General features: G+C 36.4%; 1 protein-coding gene across 7 annotated transcripts in view; it reads left to right on the top strand.

The window, feature by feature from the left end:
* Positions 1 to 18,725, top strand: part of ccdc171 (coiled-coil domain containing 171) — a 378,891-nt gene that overhangs the window by 3,923 nt on the left and 356,243 nt on the right. For all 7 annotated transcript variants that reach the window (XR_011353507.1, XM_069924483.1, XM_069924477.1 and 4 more), the window contains exons 3-4: positions 6,107 to 6,251; positions 11,491 to 11,665. Coding sequence is in view for 6 of the 7 variants with exons in the window: in XM_069924483.1 (XP_069780584.1) it covers positions 6,107 to 6,251; positions 11,491 to 11,665 (320 nt within the window). In the remaining variant the exon portion in view is untranslated. The remainder of the gene's footprint in view (positions 1 to 6,106; positions 6,252 to 11,490; positions 11,666 to 18,725) is intronic.

Genomic DNA, 18,725 nt, shown 5'->3' with positions numbered 1-18,725 from the left:
CCAGGGAGGACAGCATCTCCAACAGCCTCTGGAGATGATCATATTAAATACCGAACTGAAGTCAATGAACAGCAGCCTGGGGTATAAGACGTACTCCAGGTGGGCCAGGATGCAGTGAAGCGATAGTGTCTTCTGTGGAATGATTTATTCTATAGGTGTATTGAAATGGATCCAGCTCTCTGGGAGGTGTGCTTTGATGTATTCCACTACCAGACACTCAAAGCATTTCATAATGGTGGAGGTCATTGCCACAGGGCGGCTGTCATTGAGGACTGTTATTGTCACTCTCTTGGGTGCCAGGATGATGGTTGCTGTCTTAAACCTGCGGGATCAATGGACTGCTGCAGTGAGGTGTTGAAGATATCCGTGAAGACCTCCGTTAATTGGTCTGTACAGTCTGACCAGGTACGCTGTCTGGTCCCGCTGTCTTGTGTGGGTTCCCTTTGGATAGGATTCTGCTTGGCCGTGGCTATGCAGTGGGGGGGTCAGAGCTTTCTTTGGTGTCATTATGTACTTTTCATCAAAACGTGCATAGAAGATGTTAAGGTTGTCTGGAAGGGAGGTGTCATTGCCCTTAATTTGCAAGGTTGACTTGTGATCCATTATCGTCTTGCTCCCTTGTCACATGTGCCTCGTGTCATCGGTGTTGCACAGCTATCTGTGGACCTTCTGTGTGTACCCCCTGCTTTGCTTTTGGATTACATGGGAGAATTCAGACTTGGCTTATCTTAGTGCCATCCTACACGCTGTCCTAAAGGAGGCACCATGAGCTCTCTTTTGCAATTTATGGCAAATAATGTCATTGGACTTTGAACTGAATCCTGTCTGGCTGCCAATGTGGGTGTTTGAGAGGTGTATGAGTGATCTCCAAGTGTAGTGGCCACTGTTGTTCCTCAACTTGCCCCACTGGGACTATAATTCTCATTCATCTCACTGTTGATTATGGTTTGTTTCTATGTTACAGTTTCATTTGTTATTAATGGTTTTTTCCGAAAATTGTGAATAAAATCTATAAATGCCTTTGTAATGTAAACAGTATGAGATAAAGACAAAATGCTAGAGATACTGACAGGATCTTTGGGATGAGCACAGCTGTTAAGTGAGAATTTGTCATATACATATATACAATATATGAATGCACCAAATTTGCTGCAGCCACACAGGTACAAAAGGTACAATAACTATAATAGTGTAAATTAAATTACCACAACATGTTATGAGACGGACAAAGATAATGGATTAGATAAATATTCACTGCGAAAAAATAAGTGGTGTTTTAATTGTGCAGACAGATCTTTTTATGGTTCTGGAGTAGTTTATGGTTGGGGTAATACAGGGAGGTTCATGAGTTTGATAGCTGGGGTGTTGGGGAGGGGAGAGGGGGAAGGGAAGGAATGCTGTTTTTGAACCTACAGGTGATGGGTGTTAGTCCTTAAAGGTTCTGATGAAAGATCATCAACTTGAAGAGGAGGAAATTATTTTCCCTTTTAATATTCATTTAAAAATGGTTTTACTGCCACCTTTCTTTTTCTTGTACCACTTGATACGATTGGCTTCATAGACCAAGGCATTGAATATAATGGTTGGCACTTCATATTGCATTTGTAGAAAGCATTGGTTAGTCTGCCCTTGCGCTTTCGTCTACAGTTGTGGTCACCACGTGTCAAGAAGGATAGAGCGTGAAGTACAGAGAGATTCATCAAGATATTGACTGAAATGGAGAGTTCATTAGGAGAGAATTAGACCAGAGGACCAAAGAACCACAGAACATTACAGCACAGAAAACAGGTCATTTGGCCCTTCTAATCTGTGCAGAACTGTTCTTTTGCCTAGTTCCACTGACCTGTACCCAGTCCATAGCTCTCCATACCCTTCCTAAATTCTTCCTAAATGTTAAAATTGAGCTCACATTCACCACTTCAGCTGGCAGCTCATTTCAGACTCCCACCACTAACTGTGAAGATGTTCCTCCTCATTTTCCCCCTAAACTTTTCCCCTTTCACCCTAACCCATGTCTTCTGGTTTGTATCTCACCTAACTTCAGTGGAAAAAGCCTACTTGTATTTACTCTATAATCCTCACAAGCCTTCACAGGCAAGGCCGCTCAACTCTTCCTTCAATACGTTGATGACTACTTTGGGGCTGCCCCATGTACCCATGATAAGCTCATTGACTTCATCCACTTTGATGCCAACTTCCACCCTGACCTCAAATTCACTTGGTCCATCTCTAGCAACACTCCCTTTGATCTCTCTATCTCCATCTCAGGAGACAAACTCTCGACAGAGATCTTTGAAAATCTACCAACTCTGACAGTTACTACAACTACACTTCTTCCCACCCTGTCCCCTGTCAGGATTCCATTCTCTCAATTCCTCCATCTCTGTCGCATCTGCATCCAGTATGAGAACTTCCATGCCAGATCATAAGAGATATCCTCCTTCAAACAACATGGCTTTCCCACTACCACTATCAACTCGGCACTCACCCGCATATCCTCCATTATCCGCATATCTTCCCTGGCCCAATAAAGTTAGCTCCTTTTCCAATTTGTCTATATCTTTCATATTTTTTAAATTTTGAAGAATAATTTATAATTTGACCTCGTAAATAAGCTTTCAATGTATTCCAAATAACAAACTGAATTTAAATTAGTTTCAGAAAACAATTGAATATGTTGTCTTATAAATAAACAAAAATCCAGTCTTTTCAATAATAAAGAATTCAATCTCCATCTATAAACTACATGTTGTTTTTCTACAAATTCCAACTCAATTAAATGAGGAGAATGGTCAGATAATAATCTAGGTTTATAATCCACAGCAATTACTCTTGATTGATTTTGAGCAGAGAGTAAGAAAAAAATCAATTTGAGAGTACGTATCAAATCTGCTAGAATAAAAAGAGTAATCTGTTTCCTTAGGGTGCATTTGTCTCCATATATCAATTAAATTAAAATCTTTCATTAAAGATAACAATGTTTTAGCTGGTTTTGATTTTACTATATGTCTTGAAGACTTATCTAATATAGGTTCTAAACAATAATTAAAATCACTACCCACTAAAACATTTTCATGTACATTCACTAAATTTATAAAAAAGTATCCTGTATAAATTTCTGATCATCAAATTCACTGCATAAATATTTAATAGAGTCCATTCTTCAGAAAATATTTGACAATTGCTATAAGATGCCTTCCCGCCGGATCTGTAATTGCATCTTGGATTTTAACTGGTAAGTTTTTCTTAAAATAAAATTGCCACCCCCCCCCCAGCTTTAGAATTAAATGTAAAAAAAATCTACTTGACCTACCCAATCTCTTTTCAATTTGTGTTCACTTTCAGTTAAGTGATTCTCTTGTAAAAAGGCAATATCTACTCCACATTTCTTAATATACGCTAATACCTTCTTTCTTTTTATGTGTCCGTTAATCCCATTAATATTAAAACTTAAAATCTTAACTGTTTTTGCCATTATTTCCCAAGTTTTTACAGTACAGTCCTAACCAGGAAGAATTCCCATAAATTTAATTGGTCTGAGGTATCATCATCTGTAATTCAAAAACACTGAATTTATTTAAAATAAAAGTATTATATAAAATTGTAAAATTGAAATACAAAAAAATTAAAAAACCCTTCCTCCCCAAAATGCCAGAAATTACCACCTTCTATTTTATGGGTCGTGGTCAAACCACAAAAACACATGTAGTTATCAGAAACTAACAAACAAAATCCCCAACTCTCAAGAAAAAAGAAAAAAATAAATAAAAGGAAAACACTTTCCTTATTTTAATAAATAATTTCAATAAGTCCTCCTGTGGAAGGCGATCCATGGGCAGATCTTTAACAAAATCTTTGGCCTGAATATAATTGTTGAAGAAGGCATTCTGCTGATCTGGAATTAAGACTTTCAAAGTTGCTGGATATCGCAACACCAATCTATAACCTTCAAGGCCTTCTTAACTGGACTAACTTCTTTCGTCTTCTTCAAATGAGCTTGACTCAGATTTGGATTTTTTTAAAAAACGTATTACCTTTGTAATACAAAGGTCCATGTTCTTTAGCTCTTCTCATTGCCAATCCAAGTATCTTTTCTCTATCTTGATAATTTAAAAAATTTGATCAATATAGACCAATGTCTTTGATTCAGTCCTGGCTTTGGTCGGAGAGCTCTATGGGCTCTCTGAATCAGATTTTTCTCTTTGAAATGTTCTCACCCAAAGATTTGCGGTATTCAATCTCGAAAAAAGCGAATTATATCTTGACCTTCGTTATCATCAGACATTCCAACCATTTTGAGATTATTCCTTCTAATATAATATTCCAAGATATTAACCTTCTCCAACAGTTTTTTATTCAAAGAAACCAAGGCAGTAGCGGTGTCCTCATTAATATTTGTTCTTTCTGCAATACGTTGAACTTATTCACGATCATCCTGAATTCTTTCTTCCAATTTAGCAGCCCTTTGTGAAACGCTATTATTGATTTAGTTAAATCAATTTGAACTTGTTGTATTTCTCCAGTTAAAAATTTAAAATGATTCTCCATTGCATTTGTAGGATTATTAATTTTAGCTTCAATTTTATCCATTTTTTCTTTATAAAACATTTCCATGCCTTTAAATTCTTCTTCTTCTGTAGTTGTATCTTCATCTTCACATGTAAAATCACTGGAATCCTCTTCCATACCAGGTAAGCCTTCTTGCAGACCTGGAGTGCTGGATCGATTCTTTGAGAGGGGTCCTCATTGCAGGGTCAGCAGTGGAAAAAGTTAAGTCCCTGCCTGTCAACACCTCTGAGGATCTGTCCTGGGGGCTCCATGTTGATGCAATCATGAAGAAGCCTCACCAGTGGCTATACTTGTGACGAGTTTGAGGAGATTTGGTATGTCACCAAGGATTTGGAAACTTTGACAGATGTATTACTGGTTGCATTACTGTCTGGTATGGTGGAACCCATGTAGAGGACAAAAAAACCTCTCCAGAGAGTTGTGAACCCGGCCAGTGCCATCACAGGCACCAGTCTCCACTCCATCGAGGACATCTATAACAGATCTACAACAGATGGTGATTTAAGAAAGCAAGGACCCCCACCACCCAGGCCATGCCTTTTCTCACTGCTATTCTCGGTAAGAGGTACAGGAGAGTGAAAATAAACACGCAGTGGGACAAAGACAGCTTCTTTCCCTCTGCCATCAGATTTCTGAATGATCAATGAACCACAGATACTACCTCACTTTCTCTTATTTTTGCTCTAATATTTATTTTTAAACATTTCATTTTATAAGATTATTGCACCTGTAATGCTGCTGTAAGACAAAGATTTTCATGATCTGATCATGACTATAAATTCTGATTCTGATTTATATATTTAAAAAAAAATCCACTGAGGCTCATGGTGATCTTGAATGAGCTTCCAGACTAAGTTTTGGAGGCAGGTACAATTGCAACTAAATTTTCAGGCATTTGGGCTCATAATGCAGACAAATGGAAATGGCATAGATGAGTATTATAATTTGCATGGTGAAGTTGTTTGAAAGGGCCATTTCTGTGCTGCATTTGATAAATGGTTACGTATTCCCATTCTAAATCATTGTCAATTACACTTACACCATTGTTCCTCCTGCCAGACCAATTTCACAAGTGAGTTAATAATTTGCCAGTGAAATTTTCAAAATGTTCAAAATCTAAATTTGCATCCATAAATATAAAATTGACTAATTTTATCAACTCTTCAACATATTAAAATACTTTGATATTTGTTTTTCTCTTCATGAGAAAAATAATTTTCAAGCCGTTAGGTTATTCTGTCCTAAACTTCCAACTTACAGACAACAGCTAACTGCTTTGACGTTTCCTGCTTTCCACCTCTCATATTTTTTATGTGGCCAAGTGAGATTTTAATTTTTAATCTGGGGATGGGTTCCTGAATTGAAAGCACATTGGAGCCTTGTACTTTGGGGCATCTTCTGTTGTTTATTTTCTTTAAAACACTCTGATGGAAATAATCAGATTCTGGGAATCTTTAATAACATTTACTTTTCATTATTTGAGGTTGCCCTGTGATTTGTGATGCATGGTATTTTCTCCTGAAATTTCTTTTCTCAGTTTTCAGAGTACCGTTAATCACCTCCAGAGTCAAATGAAATGTCTGCAACCTGGAGATGGCAGTTTCAATATTACAGATTTCAGATGGAGGCTGAATAAAGTGGAAAAAGAAAAATTGGAATTGACCAGCAAATTTAATGAAGAGGTGAGGTTGCAAAATAATGCAGGTGTATTCAATTTTGGATCAAACTAATGTTTTTTTTCCCCGCATCAATTAGAATGTGCTATGCATTTATTTGTTTTGCATATTCTTCCTTGTTCATGTTGTATTGGTACTAGGCTTGATCAGCAGTTACTGTGATTGCTTCAGATCATTGAGTTAACAATTACTTTCTGTACTTGTGCAGTGCTTCCAAAAAAAATTGTCAGAAATTCTGAAGAGGGTAGGGGAAATAAGAGCTGGAATAATTGGAATCTGGTGTTGAATGTTAATGATGTGCAATAGGATGCCATTTCAGACCAATGCATTGTTGAAACGATAACTTTAGATTTCTCGATCACTAGAGCTGTTTCTCATAGGGCTGGCGATTGTGACTATGAACTGGAACTTGCGAGGTAGTTTTTGAGTGAAGATGGCTTGGGTTTAAACTAATTTGATAGAGGGTTGGTTGGGAGGTACAATCAAATATACTAAGTCCAGTTGACAGAGGAGACATGGATATGATGAGGCACATGGATGAATGGAAGGATTAATTGCATTCATTTCATGAGTGAGACGGATTTAAAGCATTGATCAACATTTACTGTTGCCATTATAGAAACATGATTGGAAGAAGAGCAGGATTTCAGTATGGTTAGCGGAGTGGTTAGCACAATGTTCTTTCAGTGCCAGTGACTGGGGTTTGAATCTAGTGCTGTTTGAAAGGAGTTTGTACTTTCTCCCTGTGTCTGCATGGGTTTCCTCTGGATATACTGTTTTTTTTTTCTCACCATTCAAAACGGGCACATTTGGTGGTTGTAGGTTAATTGGGGTATATGGACGACTTGGGCTCATTGGCTGGAAGGACCTGTTACCGTGATGTTACTCTAAATTTAAATTTTAAAAATTTATAAGACCGGCAATTCAACCTTCCAGGATATAGAAACTTTTAGTGTGTTGGGGAGAAAAAACAACAGGTGATGTTGCATATTAAGGAGTCCATTTCTGCTATATTGATGTAAGATTCTTCAAATTAGGTTGTATTTGGTAGGTCACAGATCTTCAAAGAGTCAACATGAACATAAGGTTCCTATCATGAGGTTGCTCACGTCCAAGATCATACCATTGGGTTGTAAGCTACACACTACGTGCAATTTTTTTGTTGTGGTCTGTCTGTACCTATCGCCTGTCTCCTCACTCTGTTCTCCACTGGGTAGAATAGTGGCAGATGGAATTTAATCAAGACAAAAACAAGGCAATACACAAAGTTACTGGAGAAATTCAGCAGTACATGTAGTGTCCATAGTAGGCAAAGATATATTACTGACATTTTGGGCCTGAGCCCTTGGTCAAGGTATAAGCAAAAAGCAGGCAAGTGTCGGGGAAGAAGGGACAGGTAAAAGAGTATAGGTCATCAATCAAGAGGCCATAGGTGAACATGAATAGGAGGGCAGAAAAGCAACAAAAAAAATTGATTGGAGAAGGGAGATAGCTCTGTGAATACAGAGCTGGATGAAAGAAAACAGAGGGATAGGGAATGAGAGAGAAAGAGACAAAGGGAGGGGAACTGGAGGAAAGGAGACATAGGGAAAGTGAATGAGAGAGAGGCAGTGGGGGTAACTAATGGAAACCAGAGTGTTGTCTGCTTAGAGGGTGCTGAGACAGAATATGAAGTGTTGTTCCCTCAATTTGCTGGTGGTTTAGTTGGGCAGTGCATGTGACTATGGTCAGACATATTGACATGGGAATGGGGTGGGGAATTGGAATGGGTTGCCACTGTGTGATCAATGCTTTTACAGCAGACAGAGAGAGGTGCTCATCAAAGTGATCTCCTAGTCTGCATCCAGTCTCTCTAATGTAGAGGAGACAAGAAGGGGAGCACCAGATGCAACGGAATGACCTTGCAGATTCACATTCACAAGTGAGGTGTTGCTTCACTTGGAAGGGCACTTTGGGATCCTGAATGGGGTGAGGGAGAAGGTGTGGATGTAGATGTAGCATTTTTTGTGATGACAAGGGTAGGTACCAAGTAGGAGGGTGGTGTGGGTGAGTAGTAGGAAGGGGTAAGTGGATGAGGTAGTCATGGAGGGAATACTCCCTGCAGAATGTGGAAAGGAGAGAAGATGTATGTGGTTTTAGGTGGCATAAATAGCAGAGGATATTTTGGATGTGGAGGCTGGTGGGATGGAAGGTGAGGACAAGGGGAATCCTGTCCTTGTTGCATCTAAGGGTGGAGGGGGCCAGGACTAATGTGCAGGAAATAGAGAATATGGGGTGAGGGCTGAATGAATAATAGTGCAGGGGAAGCTGCATTTTTTTCAAGAAGGAGGACATCTTAATTGAACACCTTATCTCTGTTCTCTGTAATAGCAGGAATCTCCTAGTGATAGCCCATTTCAATTTACTGCCCCATTCCCATGTCAACATGTCTGTCCATGGTCCTGTGCACTGCCCAACAGAGATCATCCACAAATTGGAGTCTGGATACCCTCCAACCAGACAGTATTAATTTTAACATCTCCAGTTTCTGTTAGACATCCTGCTCCCCATCTCTCTCTCTCATTCCCTATCCCTACATCCCCAGTTCCTCAGCTCTGCATTCACTGAGCTGCCACCTTCTCGATAAATTTTCAGCTTTTCTCTCCTGCCCTCCTATCCATGTCCACTTTGGTGTTGGCCTGTGTTCTTCTCCCTGCCCCTTCTTCCCTCCTACCCCTTCCTTTTTATCCAGGCACCTGGCTGCATTTGTTTGTTACTTGAAGAAAAGCTCAGGCCCGAAACATTAGCTCCTTTGGATGCTGTGGAACTAGCTGAGTTTCTGAGCTTCGCCAGTAATTTTGTATATTTACTACAATCACTGACTCTGCAGACTTTGTTTCACAAGGCAATCTGTTTTAGATCATCTAATGCTGACTAGACATGTAGAGTGAAAGACAGGGACTTTGAAAAGTTTGAAGAAAGGGACTTGGGGATGTGTTCATATCTCCCTGATAGTGTTGACATGAGGATAGGGTAGTGAAGGACCTGTTTTACTTGCTTGTGTTCATTGATAGAGGTGTTTAGAGTTGGGGATATTGTGCATTTGGTTAAGCCATACTTGGACTATTGTGTGCATTTCTACCTCATCATAGAAAGGATGTGATGGACCAGAAAGAGTTCAGAAGAGATTTGCTTAGATATTGGTTGGAATGGAGGGCTTTAGTCTTGAGAAAAGATGGTAGTATGGTAATTAGAAAGCTGTATATTTTTAATAGTAGAGGCATAGAATGACAGGGAGATTTTGATAGGATTGAATATAAACTTGTTACAGTTTGGGTGCAGGTTACAATATTTTGCAGAAATTAATGATGTGCTGGAAACTGCGTTGAGCAAATTTCATCATTGTTGCTTGTATTGGAAAATTTTATCAATGAGGATAGATTGGATAACCCTGCTATTCAATGCCGCCACTATATACACCTTTTTAACTACCATACAGACAATTTCTGCTACCTCAATGAATAAGTTGATAGTTCAGTTATCATTTGTTTTGCCCAAAGTCTGCCAAGGAAGAGTTAAATGTATAAAAATTGGACCCGAGAAAGACCAAAACAAGGATTCTTTTTCTCCCTTTGGCAGACTGAGATGTAATTTGGATGAGATGTAATTTGATTATCAAAGAATTTTACAGCATGGGAGGTTGCAGCAAAAGAGACTTTCATTGCATCTTGTACATTATATTTGCAGATATGCCAATAAAATCTTAATTTATTAATTCAATCTATGCCCGATTTTAGATTCCCCTATGCAAGAATAAAGCAAAATGTTGATTGCCTTTTACTTCCTATGGATGCCGAGTGACCCTCTGAGTTTCTCCAGCACTTTAGTGTACTGCACTCAACCCCAACACCTTTCTTGTTTAATGACTGTCTTCACTGTTTGTTCTAGGGCAAATTTTGGAGTTACCTTCAAACTTACAAACCATGTTGTCATCCAAGATGTGAATATAATTGATTGGTGAGAGAATGCAGAATAAATTCAAACCAGCAGATGATAACTTGAATTCTGTCTGAAAGGGAAATTCTGTAGATGCTGAAATATAAAACGTACTTATGTGTGCACTGTAACATGCAGGTCTCTATGTATAATGTTAGAAGAGGGGAAAGGCTGAGTGGCACTTGGTTGACTCCCACAGACAAAATGGGGTGAATGATCACCTTGAGTATCAATTTAGGGCTTTGTAGGATATTGAAAACTTTTCCTCTGATGCTATTTTTTAATATAAACATGGACATGAACATACACAATGCAAGCGAAGTAGAGCTTAGCTGAATTGTGGCTGTCTCAGTTGCCTGTAGTGGTGATGATGCCAGAAGTGTGCTGAGAGTGAGGATGTGTGACTTGGGATAGGAACTGATTCATTTCTCTGTGTCCTGGTCTTATGGCACCTTGTGCAGATAATGTCAAAACTTTGCCCTCTAATTGCTACATCACATTTCAAACGAAGATAACTTCATTTTTTTAAATTTGCAACTCCATTTGGGAAAATAATATTTTCAAGTCTTTATCAATTTGTTATTTCACATCTTATTTTCAACTGTAGCCTTTAAATTGAAATGGATTGGAATTGTTGCATGATAGTTTCTGTCTTGTGAAGGTTTTTTTGGTGATTAGTATCAACCTCCTTTGAAGAAGACCGCAGAGCCCACCTCACTGACAAAAGACAAAGGAGAAAAAACCCAACACCCAACCCCAACCAACCAATTTTCCCTTGCAACCGCTGCAACTGTGTTTGCCTGTCCCACATCGGACTTGTCAGCCACAAACGAGCCTGCAGCTGACGTGGACATTACCCCTCCATAAATCTTCATCCACGAAGCCAAGCCAAAGAAGAAGTATCCATCATTTTATTTGTTGTTCTGGGAACTAAGTTGGAGAAAATTGGTAAACTAAATCCTCTGAATTTTAAATAGTCACAGTTTTACATCATGGAAACATGTACATATCCTATATTGAAGTGATGTACAACAAAGTGGAAGAAGGATTGTATATATTTGATGATTGGAACAATTACATTTTAAATTTAATGGGCTAAGTTATTCTATGCACTGTGGGAGCTTCTTACGGATGAAGCCCATGCTGTTCTACTAGTTTGGTTCATGTGTCCAACACTGAAGTTCACTACTGTCAAAAGCAATACTTTGGAAGAAGTTGTACTGTATTTTTTTTTATATAGATTTAACTTGTTAATATTTTATTTCCCAAGCGTTCAGCATTTGAAAGTCATGTTGCTAGGTTGCGAGCACAACTGGAGAAAGGAGAGGCAATGCGGCAAACTCTGGAGTATGACCTAGCAGTGTCTAAGAAGGAAGCCAGTGTTGTGCGATCCACTTCAGAAGACAGAATAGAAGCTGTACACAAAATGCATGCACAATTGAAAGGTACAAAAGTGTCTCCAAAAGTAAATTGTATAAGGAACTCGATAATATTATTGCCACATTATTTATATTGTATATGCCAAAATCTTTGCAAAACAGATGATTTTGCTTTAAAAAGTGTATTTTAGGACTATAATCATTACGTGATTGAACATTATCCAAATGTGACTGCATCAAAAAAAATCATAAGGAATACAAAACTAAAAATCTGAGTCAAAACCAGTCGTGAATCTGCAAATCAAAAAATATTGTAATGTTAATTGCTGAACTAATTCTGAATTTTAGCTGCCTTTTTTCTTTCATTTGGTGAATTTAAAAAAAATATTTTATTAGAAAACAGAGTAATAACCATATTTACAGAATTAGAATTAACAAATTATCAAAAAGCAATTTACATGGATACATAGGAAAAAACTACAAGATCTAAAAAAAAATCTACAACCTAACCTCCCTGTCCCCCCTCTACCCCACCACTTAACCTAAATCTACCCCCATTCCCCATAAAAAAAGAGAAAAGATAAGGAGAACAACTTCAATAATTTATTTAAGTATTCAATGTGGAGATCCAGCCGTACACAACCAGTTTCAGATTTTCAAATTAAAATAATCCAAATATGGGCTCCAAATCTTTTAAAATCTATAATATTGATCTCTTAAATTATGTTACCTTCTCCATTGGAATGCAAGACCTCATTTCTGAATGCCATCTTTGTAAGCTAAGCACCATCTGATCTTTCCATGAAACAGCTATAGATTTCCCTGCTACAGCTCAAGCCAATCTCAGAAATGCCATTTGAAATTTATCTAATTTATATAATGAAGCCATTTCAGTAAGGTCCCCAATTAAAAAGATCTTTGGGTCTAGAGAAAAATGTATTTTCAAGATTACCTGCAAACAGTCTCTTAATTTAGCCCAAAAATCTTTAATCTTATCACATTCCCAAACTGAATGCAAAAATGTACCCTTCTGTTCATTGCATCGAATACACAAATCTGAAGCACTCAATTTATATAGTTTAAAACATTCAGGAGTTAAATATAATTGATTTATAAACCTATACCTAACGTTAATTAACTTTGTCATAGTATCTTTATTAATCTTCCTCCAATTATCTATCAAACTGAATCCCCAAATCTTCCTCCCATTTAAGTCTTGATTTATGCAAATCCACCTTAGACATTTTCCTTTGTAATAATTTGTACATTTCTGAAATAAATCCTTTCTTTCCTCCTTCTCAAATTAATACCTCAAATAATTATTCTTTAGGTAATTCCAAATGTCTCCCTAAACAATCATACAACATTGATTTAAGTTGATAATAACAAAAAAAAGAGTATTAATAAGAATTTGGTATTTCTCCTTCAACCTATCAAATGATTAAAAAAGTGACTCACCTCAAAACAATCATTTATCGTTCTTATTCCTTTCTGGTTCCACAAGTTAGTTTTTCAGGTATTTTTTTTTCACACTATGAACCATATTAATCAAAATACACACAAACATTTGCCTCTTGAATATACAGTGTCATTTTCTCCCCCTTTTTCCCCCCCTCTCTTCCTTCCCTCATTCCCACCCCCCTCCAAACCCATTAAACATTCAACATATGCAATACAATAAACCCATTAAATAATGTCATCACACAATGAAAATAAACAAGAAAATTGTGTCATCTACTTTTACACACTGGGTCAGTTCATTTTGTCATCTTCTCATTCTATCAGTTTAGGGGGTGGAGGTCCACGGTAGGCCCTCTCTGTTGTGTTCCATGTACGGTTCCCAAATTTGTTCAAATAATGTGACTTTATTTTTTAAATTATGTTATTTTTTTCCAATGGAATACATTTTTTCATTTCCATGTACCATTGCTGTACCCTCAGGCTCTCTTCTGATTTCCAAGTTGACATTATACATTTTTTTTGCTACAGCTAAGGCTATCAAAATAAATCTTTTTTGCGCTTCATCCAGTTTGAGGCATAATTCTTTACTTCTTAGATTACTTAGAAGAAAGATCTCTGGATTTTTTGGTATGTTGCTTTTTGTGATTTTATTTAATATCTGATTTAGATCTTCCCAAAACTTTTTCATTTTCTCAAATGCCCAAATTGCATGTACTGATATTCCCGTTTCCTTCTTACAGCGAAAACATCTATCTGATAATGTTGGATCTCATTTATTTAACTTTTGGGGTGTGATATATAACCTGTGTAACCAATTATATTGTATCATACGAAACCTCGTATTTATTATTTCTCATAGTTCCAGAGCATAACTTTTTCCATATTTCATTTTTTATCTTTATGTTTAGATCTTTTTCCCACTTTTGTTTGGGTTTATAGCTTATTTCATCATTTTCTTTCTCTTGCTGCTTGATGTACATGTTTGTTATAAATCTTTTAATTATCATTGTGTCTGTAATCACATATTCAAAGCTGCTTCCTTCTGGTAATCTCAGTCTGCTTCCCAATTTGTCCTTTAAGTAGTTTTCAGTTGGTGGTATGCAAACATTGTACCATGAGTTATTCCATATTTGTACTTCATTTGTTCAAAAGATAATAATTTATTTCCCGAAAAACAATTTTCTATTTTTTTGATCCCTTTTCTCTCCCATTCTCTAAAGGAAAGGTTATCTATTGTAAAAGGGATTAGCTGATTTTGCATCAATAATAATTTTGGTAGTTGGTAATTTGTTTTTTCCCTTTCTCCGTGAATCTTCTTCCAAATGTTGAGTAAATGGTGCAGTACTTGTGAACTTCTATATTGTACCAGTTTTTCATCCCACTTATAAAGTATTTGTTCTGGTACCTTCTCCCCTATTTTATCTAGCTCTATCTTGGTCCAATCTGGTTTTTCCCTTGTTTGATAAAAATCTGATAGATATCTTAATTGTGCTGCTCTATTATAATTTTTAAAGTTTGGTAGCTGCAAACCACCTTGTGTGTACTATTCTGTTAATTTATCTAGCGCTATCCTCGGTTTCCCCCTTTCCATAAGAATTTCCTTATAATTCTCTTTAGTTCATTGAAGAATTTCTCTGTTAAAATCTAATCAATATAAATTGAAATGTAAATATTCCGAGTATAACAGCCACTTATTAATAAAAAAAATAATCATGCGAAACATACGTAATTTTTTCCATTATTAAAAAATATTTCATCTCATTATGCCATCTTTTAATATCAATCATATTTGTATCTTTCCACGTAGTAGCAATACATTTTTTCGCTACGGATAAAGCTAAATATACAAAAGCAAGCTGAAACTTATATATATATATATATATAATATAATTTTTTATGGCTCTCCTTAGGAGAGTTAGGTGAAGGGGGGGTGGATCTTTTTTTCTCTTTTTGTTATGTATAAAAAAAGGATCATGTTTAATTGCTGTATATGTCATATTATTTGTTTTTTGAACGAATAAATAAAGTTTTTTTAAAAAAAAGAGAGAATTTCTCTGTTAAGGGTAACGATTGAAATAGGTATTGTATCCTTGGGAAGATATTCATTTTAATACAATTTACCCTTCCTATCAGTGTTAGTGGTAAATCTTTCCAATGTTCTAAGTCATCTTGTAATTTCTTCATTAATGGCTGATGATTTAATTTGTATAGATGGCCTAAATTATTATCTAATCTAATACCTAGGTATCGGATTGCTTGTGTTTGCCATTTAAATGGTGATTCTTTTCTAAACTCTGTGTAATCCTCATTATTCATTGGCATCATTTCACTTTTATTTGCATTGCTCTTGTACCCTGATATTTCTCCATATTCCTTCAATTTCTTATGTAATTTTATTGATAATTCTAGTTCTGTTAAGTATATGTCATCTACAAATAAACTGATTTTATATTCCTTTTTTATTTTTATCCCTTTTATTTTGTTTTCTGTTCTTATCAGTTCTGCCAATGGTTCTATTGCTGAAGCGAACAGTGAGGGAGATAGTGGACATCCCTGCCTAGTCGACCTGCTTAATTTAAATTGGTTTAATATATATCCATTTACTGTCACCTTCACCATTGGTCCCTTATATAATGCTTTAATCCAATTAATATATTTCGCTGGTAGGTTGAACCTCTATAATACTTTAAATAAATAATTCCATTCCACCCTGTGAAAGGGTTTCTCTGCGTTTAAAGCAACAGGCAATGTTGGTATCTTATTTCCTTGTACTGCATGGATTAAGTTAATGAACTTGCAGACATTGTCCGTTGTTCGTCTTTTCTTAATAAATCCAGTTTGATCTAGTTTTACTATTTTTGGTACACAGTCGGCCAATCTGTTTGCTAATAGTTTTGCTATTATCTTATAATCTGAGTTAAGTAGAGATATTGCTCTATACGATGTTGGTGTTAGTGGATCTTTCCCCATATTACTGTAATTATTGCTGTTTTACATGAATCTGGCAAGTTTTGTGTTTCTTCTATATGGTTCATTACTTCCAGGAGAGGAGGAATTAATAACTCTTTAAATGTTTTATAGAATTCTATTGGGAATCCGTCCTCTCCAGGCATTTTATTGTTCGGTAGCTTTTTTAATATATCCTGTATTTCCTCTTTTTCAAATGGTTTTATCAATTTGTTTTGCTCCTCTTCTTACAATTTTGGTAGTTCAATTTTAGCTAAAAACTCATCTATTTTGTCTTCTTTCCCTTCGTTCTCAGTTCAGTATAATTGCTTGTAGAATTCCTTGAAGTTTTCATTGATCTCTGTTGGGTTATATGTAATTTGTTTGTCCTTTTTCCTTGCTGTCAATACCGTTCTTTTAGCTTGTTCTGTTTTAAGCTGCCAGGCTAGTATTTTGTGCGATTTTCTCCTAGCTCGTAATACTTCTGCTTTATTTTCATTATGTTCTTCTACACCTTGTACGTTTGTAGTGTTTTGTATTTTATTTTTTTGTCCGCCAATTCTCTTATATCTTCCCTTGTTGCTAGTTCTTTTTCTGTACTTACTATTTCCCTTTCCAGCTGTTCTATTTCCCGATTGTAGTCCTTTTTCATCTTAGTTACGTAACTTATTATCTGCCCTCTGATAAAAGACTTTCATTTCATCCCATAATATAAATTTGTCTTTCACTGATTCCGTATTTATTTCAAAATCATTTTAATTTGGCGCTCAATAAATTCTCTAAAACCCTGTATTTTAAGTAGCATGGAGTTTAATCTCCATCTATATGTTCTCGATGGGATGTCCTCCAGTTCTATTGCTAATAATAGGGGTGAGTGATCAGAGAACAATCTTGCTTTATATTCCGTTTTCCTAACCTCTCCCTTGATATGGACTGACAACAGGAACAGGTCAATCCTTGAGTATGTTTTATGTCTACTCGAATAATATGAGTATTCCTTCTCCTTTGGGTGTTGACTCCTCCATATATCCAAAAGTTCATTTTCCTGCATTGATTTAACCATAAATTTGGCTACTTTGTTCTTTTTGCTCGTCTTTTGTCCAGTTTTATCCATCTTTGAATCCAAATTAAGGTAAAGTCCCCTCCTATCAATAGAATTCCCTGCGTATCTACAATCTTCAAAAAAATATCTTGCATAAATTTTTGATCCTCTTCATTAGGTGCATATATATTGACCAAATTCCAGAGTTCTGAATATATCTGACACTTTATCATTACATATCTCCCTGCTGGATCTATTATTTTCTCCTCTATTTTGATTGGTACATTTTTATTTATTAATATAGCTACACCTCTGGCTTTTGAATTATATGATGCTGCCATTACGTGCCCTTCCCAGTCTCTCCTTAATTTATTTTGTTCCATTTAAGTTAGGTGCGTTTCCTGCATGAATGCTATATCTATTTTTTTCTTTTTTCAGTAAATTTAATAGCTTCTTCCTTTTGATTTGGTTATGTATTCTGTTAATATTTATAGTCATATAGTTCAACATGGCCATCACATACTCTGTTTACATTTCATTTTTGCTTCCTCACCACCACCTTTCCCCTTTTCCCCATTTTCATTTCTCAATTTTCCTTTTTTGAACACAATGTATGACAACACTTCTAAAACATCAAATACTTCAACCACTCCCAGATCTAAAATTCCCTTAACCCCAAGTGTTCCCCCACCCCCTCTCTGAGTCGCCCCTTATCCCTTGCCGGGCAAGCACAATTCCCCTCTCCATTCGGACTGCGAACCCGTTCGCAAGTGTCAACTGATTTCGCAGTGACTGTTATTCTCTCCCACCCAACCCCCTCCAGAAAAGACTTTTATCTTCACATTAAAACAAAGCTCCCCCTCTTTTCTTCTCTTTTTCTTTTTTTAACCCCTTCCTCTTTTTCCCCCCTTCTCCCTTGCTTCCCTTTTCCCTCCTTTAGTTCTTACTTATACATTATTTTTACATCTTTATATGTAATTTGTCATTGTTCTTCGTTCTTGTTATATCTCTTCATCTGTCTTTGTCCTGCAGGCGTTCTGCAAATTCTCGTGCTTTCTCCAGATCCGAGAACAGTCTGTTTTGCACCCCCCTAGATAACTATTTTAAGCACCGCTGGATATCTTAACATAAATTTATAGCTTTTTTTCCATATTGGTAAAACATTGACTCAGGATCGATTTTGCTGTGTTAAACTACTTCTTTAGGAGCTCAAAACTTGTGTCTGGGTAGAAATTTTTTTTTTTGACCTTTGTATTCCAGTGGTTTTTTGTCTTCTCTAATTTTATTCATTTCCTTCTCCAATATATATTTTCTCTTGTTGTGCATCTCAGAAATTTTACTAAAACGGATCTTGGTGTTTGTTGTGACTGTGGATTTGGGGCTAATGTTCTGTGTGGTCTTTCTATTTCCATTCCTTCCTGCATTTCTGGCATTCGCAGGACTTTTGGGATCCATTCTTTTATAAATTCTTTCATATCTTCACTTTGTTCATCTTCCTTTAGGCCCACTATCTTTATATTGTTTTGCCTACTATAGTTTTCTATTATCAATCATCTGAGCTAACAACTCTTGTGTTTCTTTAACTTTTTTGTCACTTTCTTCCAATTTTCTTACACGTTCTTCCACATTTTCTAATCCTTTCCCTACATCTGTTATGACCAGCTCTATTCTACTCAC

This window comes from Narcine bancroftii, chromosome 1, assembly GCF_036971445.1.
Source record: "Narcine bancroftii isolate sNarBan1 chromosome 1, sNarBan1.hap1, whole genome shotgun sequence".
In the NCBI taxonomy this organism is placed as follows: domain Eukaryota; kingdom Metazoa; phylum Chordata; class Chondrichthyes; order Torpediniformes; family Narcinidae; genus Narcine; species Narcine bancroftii.
Note: the sequence above shows the minus strand (reverse complement) of the source record. Positions and strands in the feature narration are given on the sequence as shown.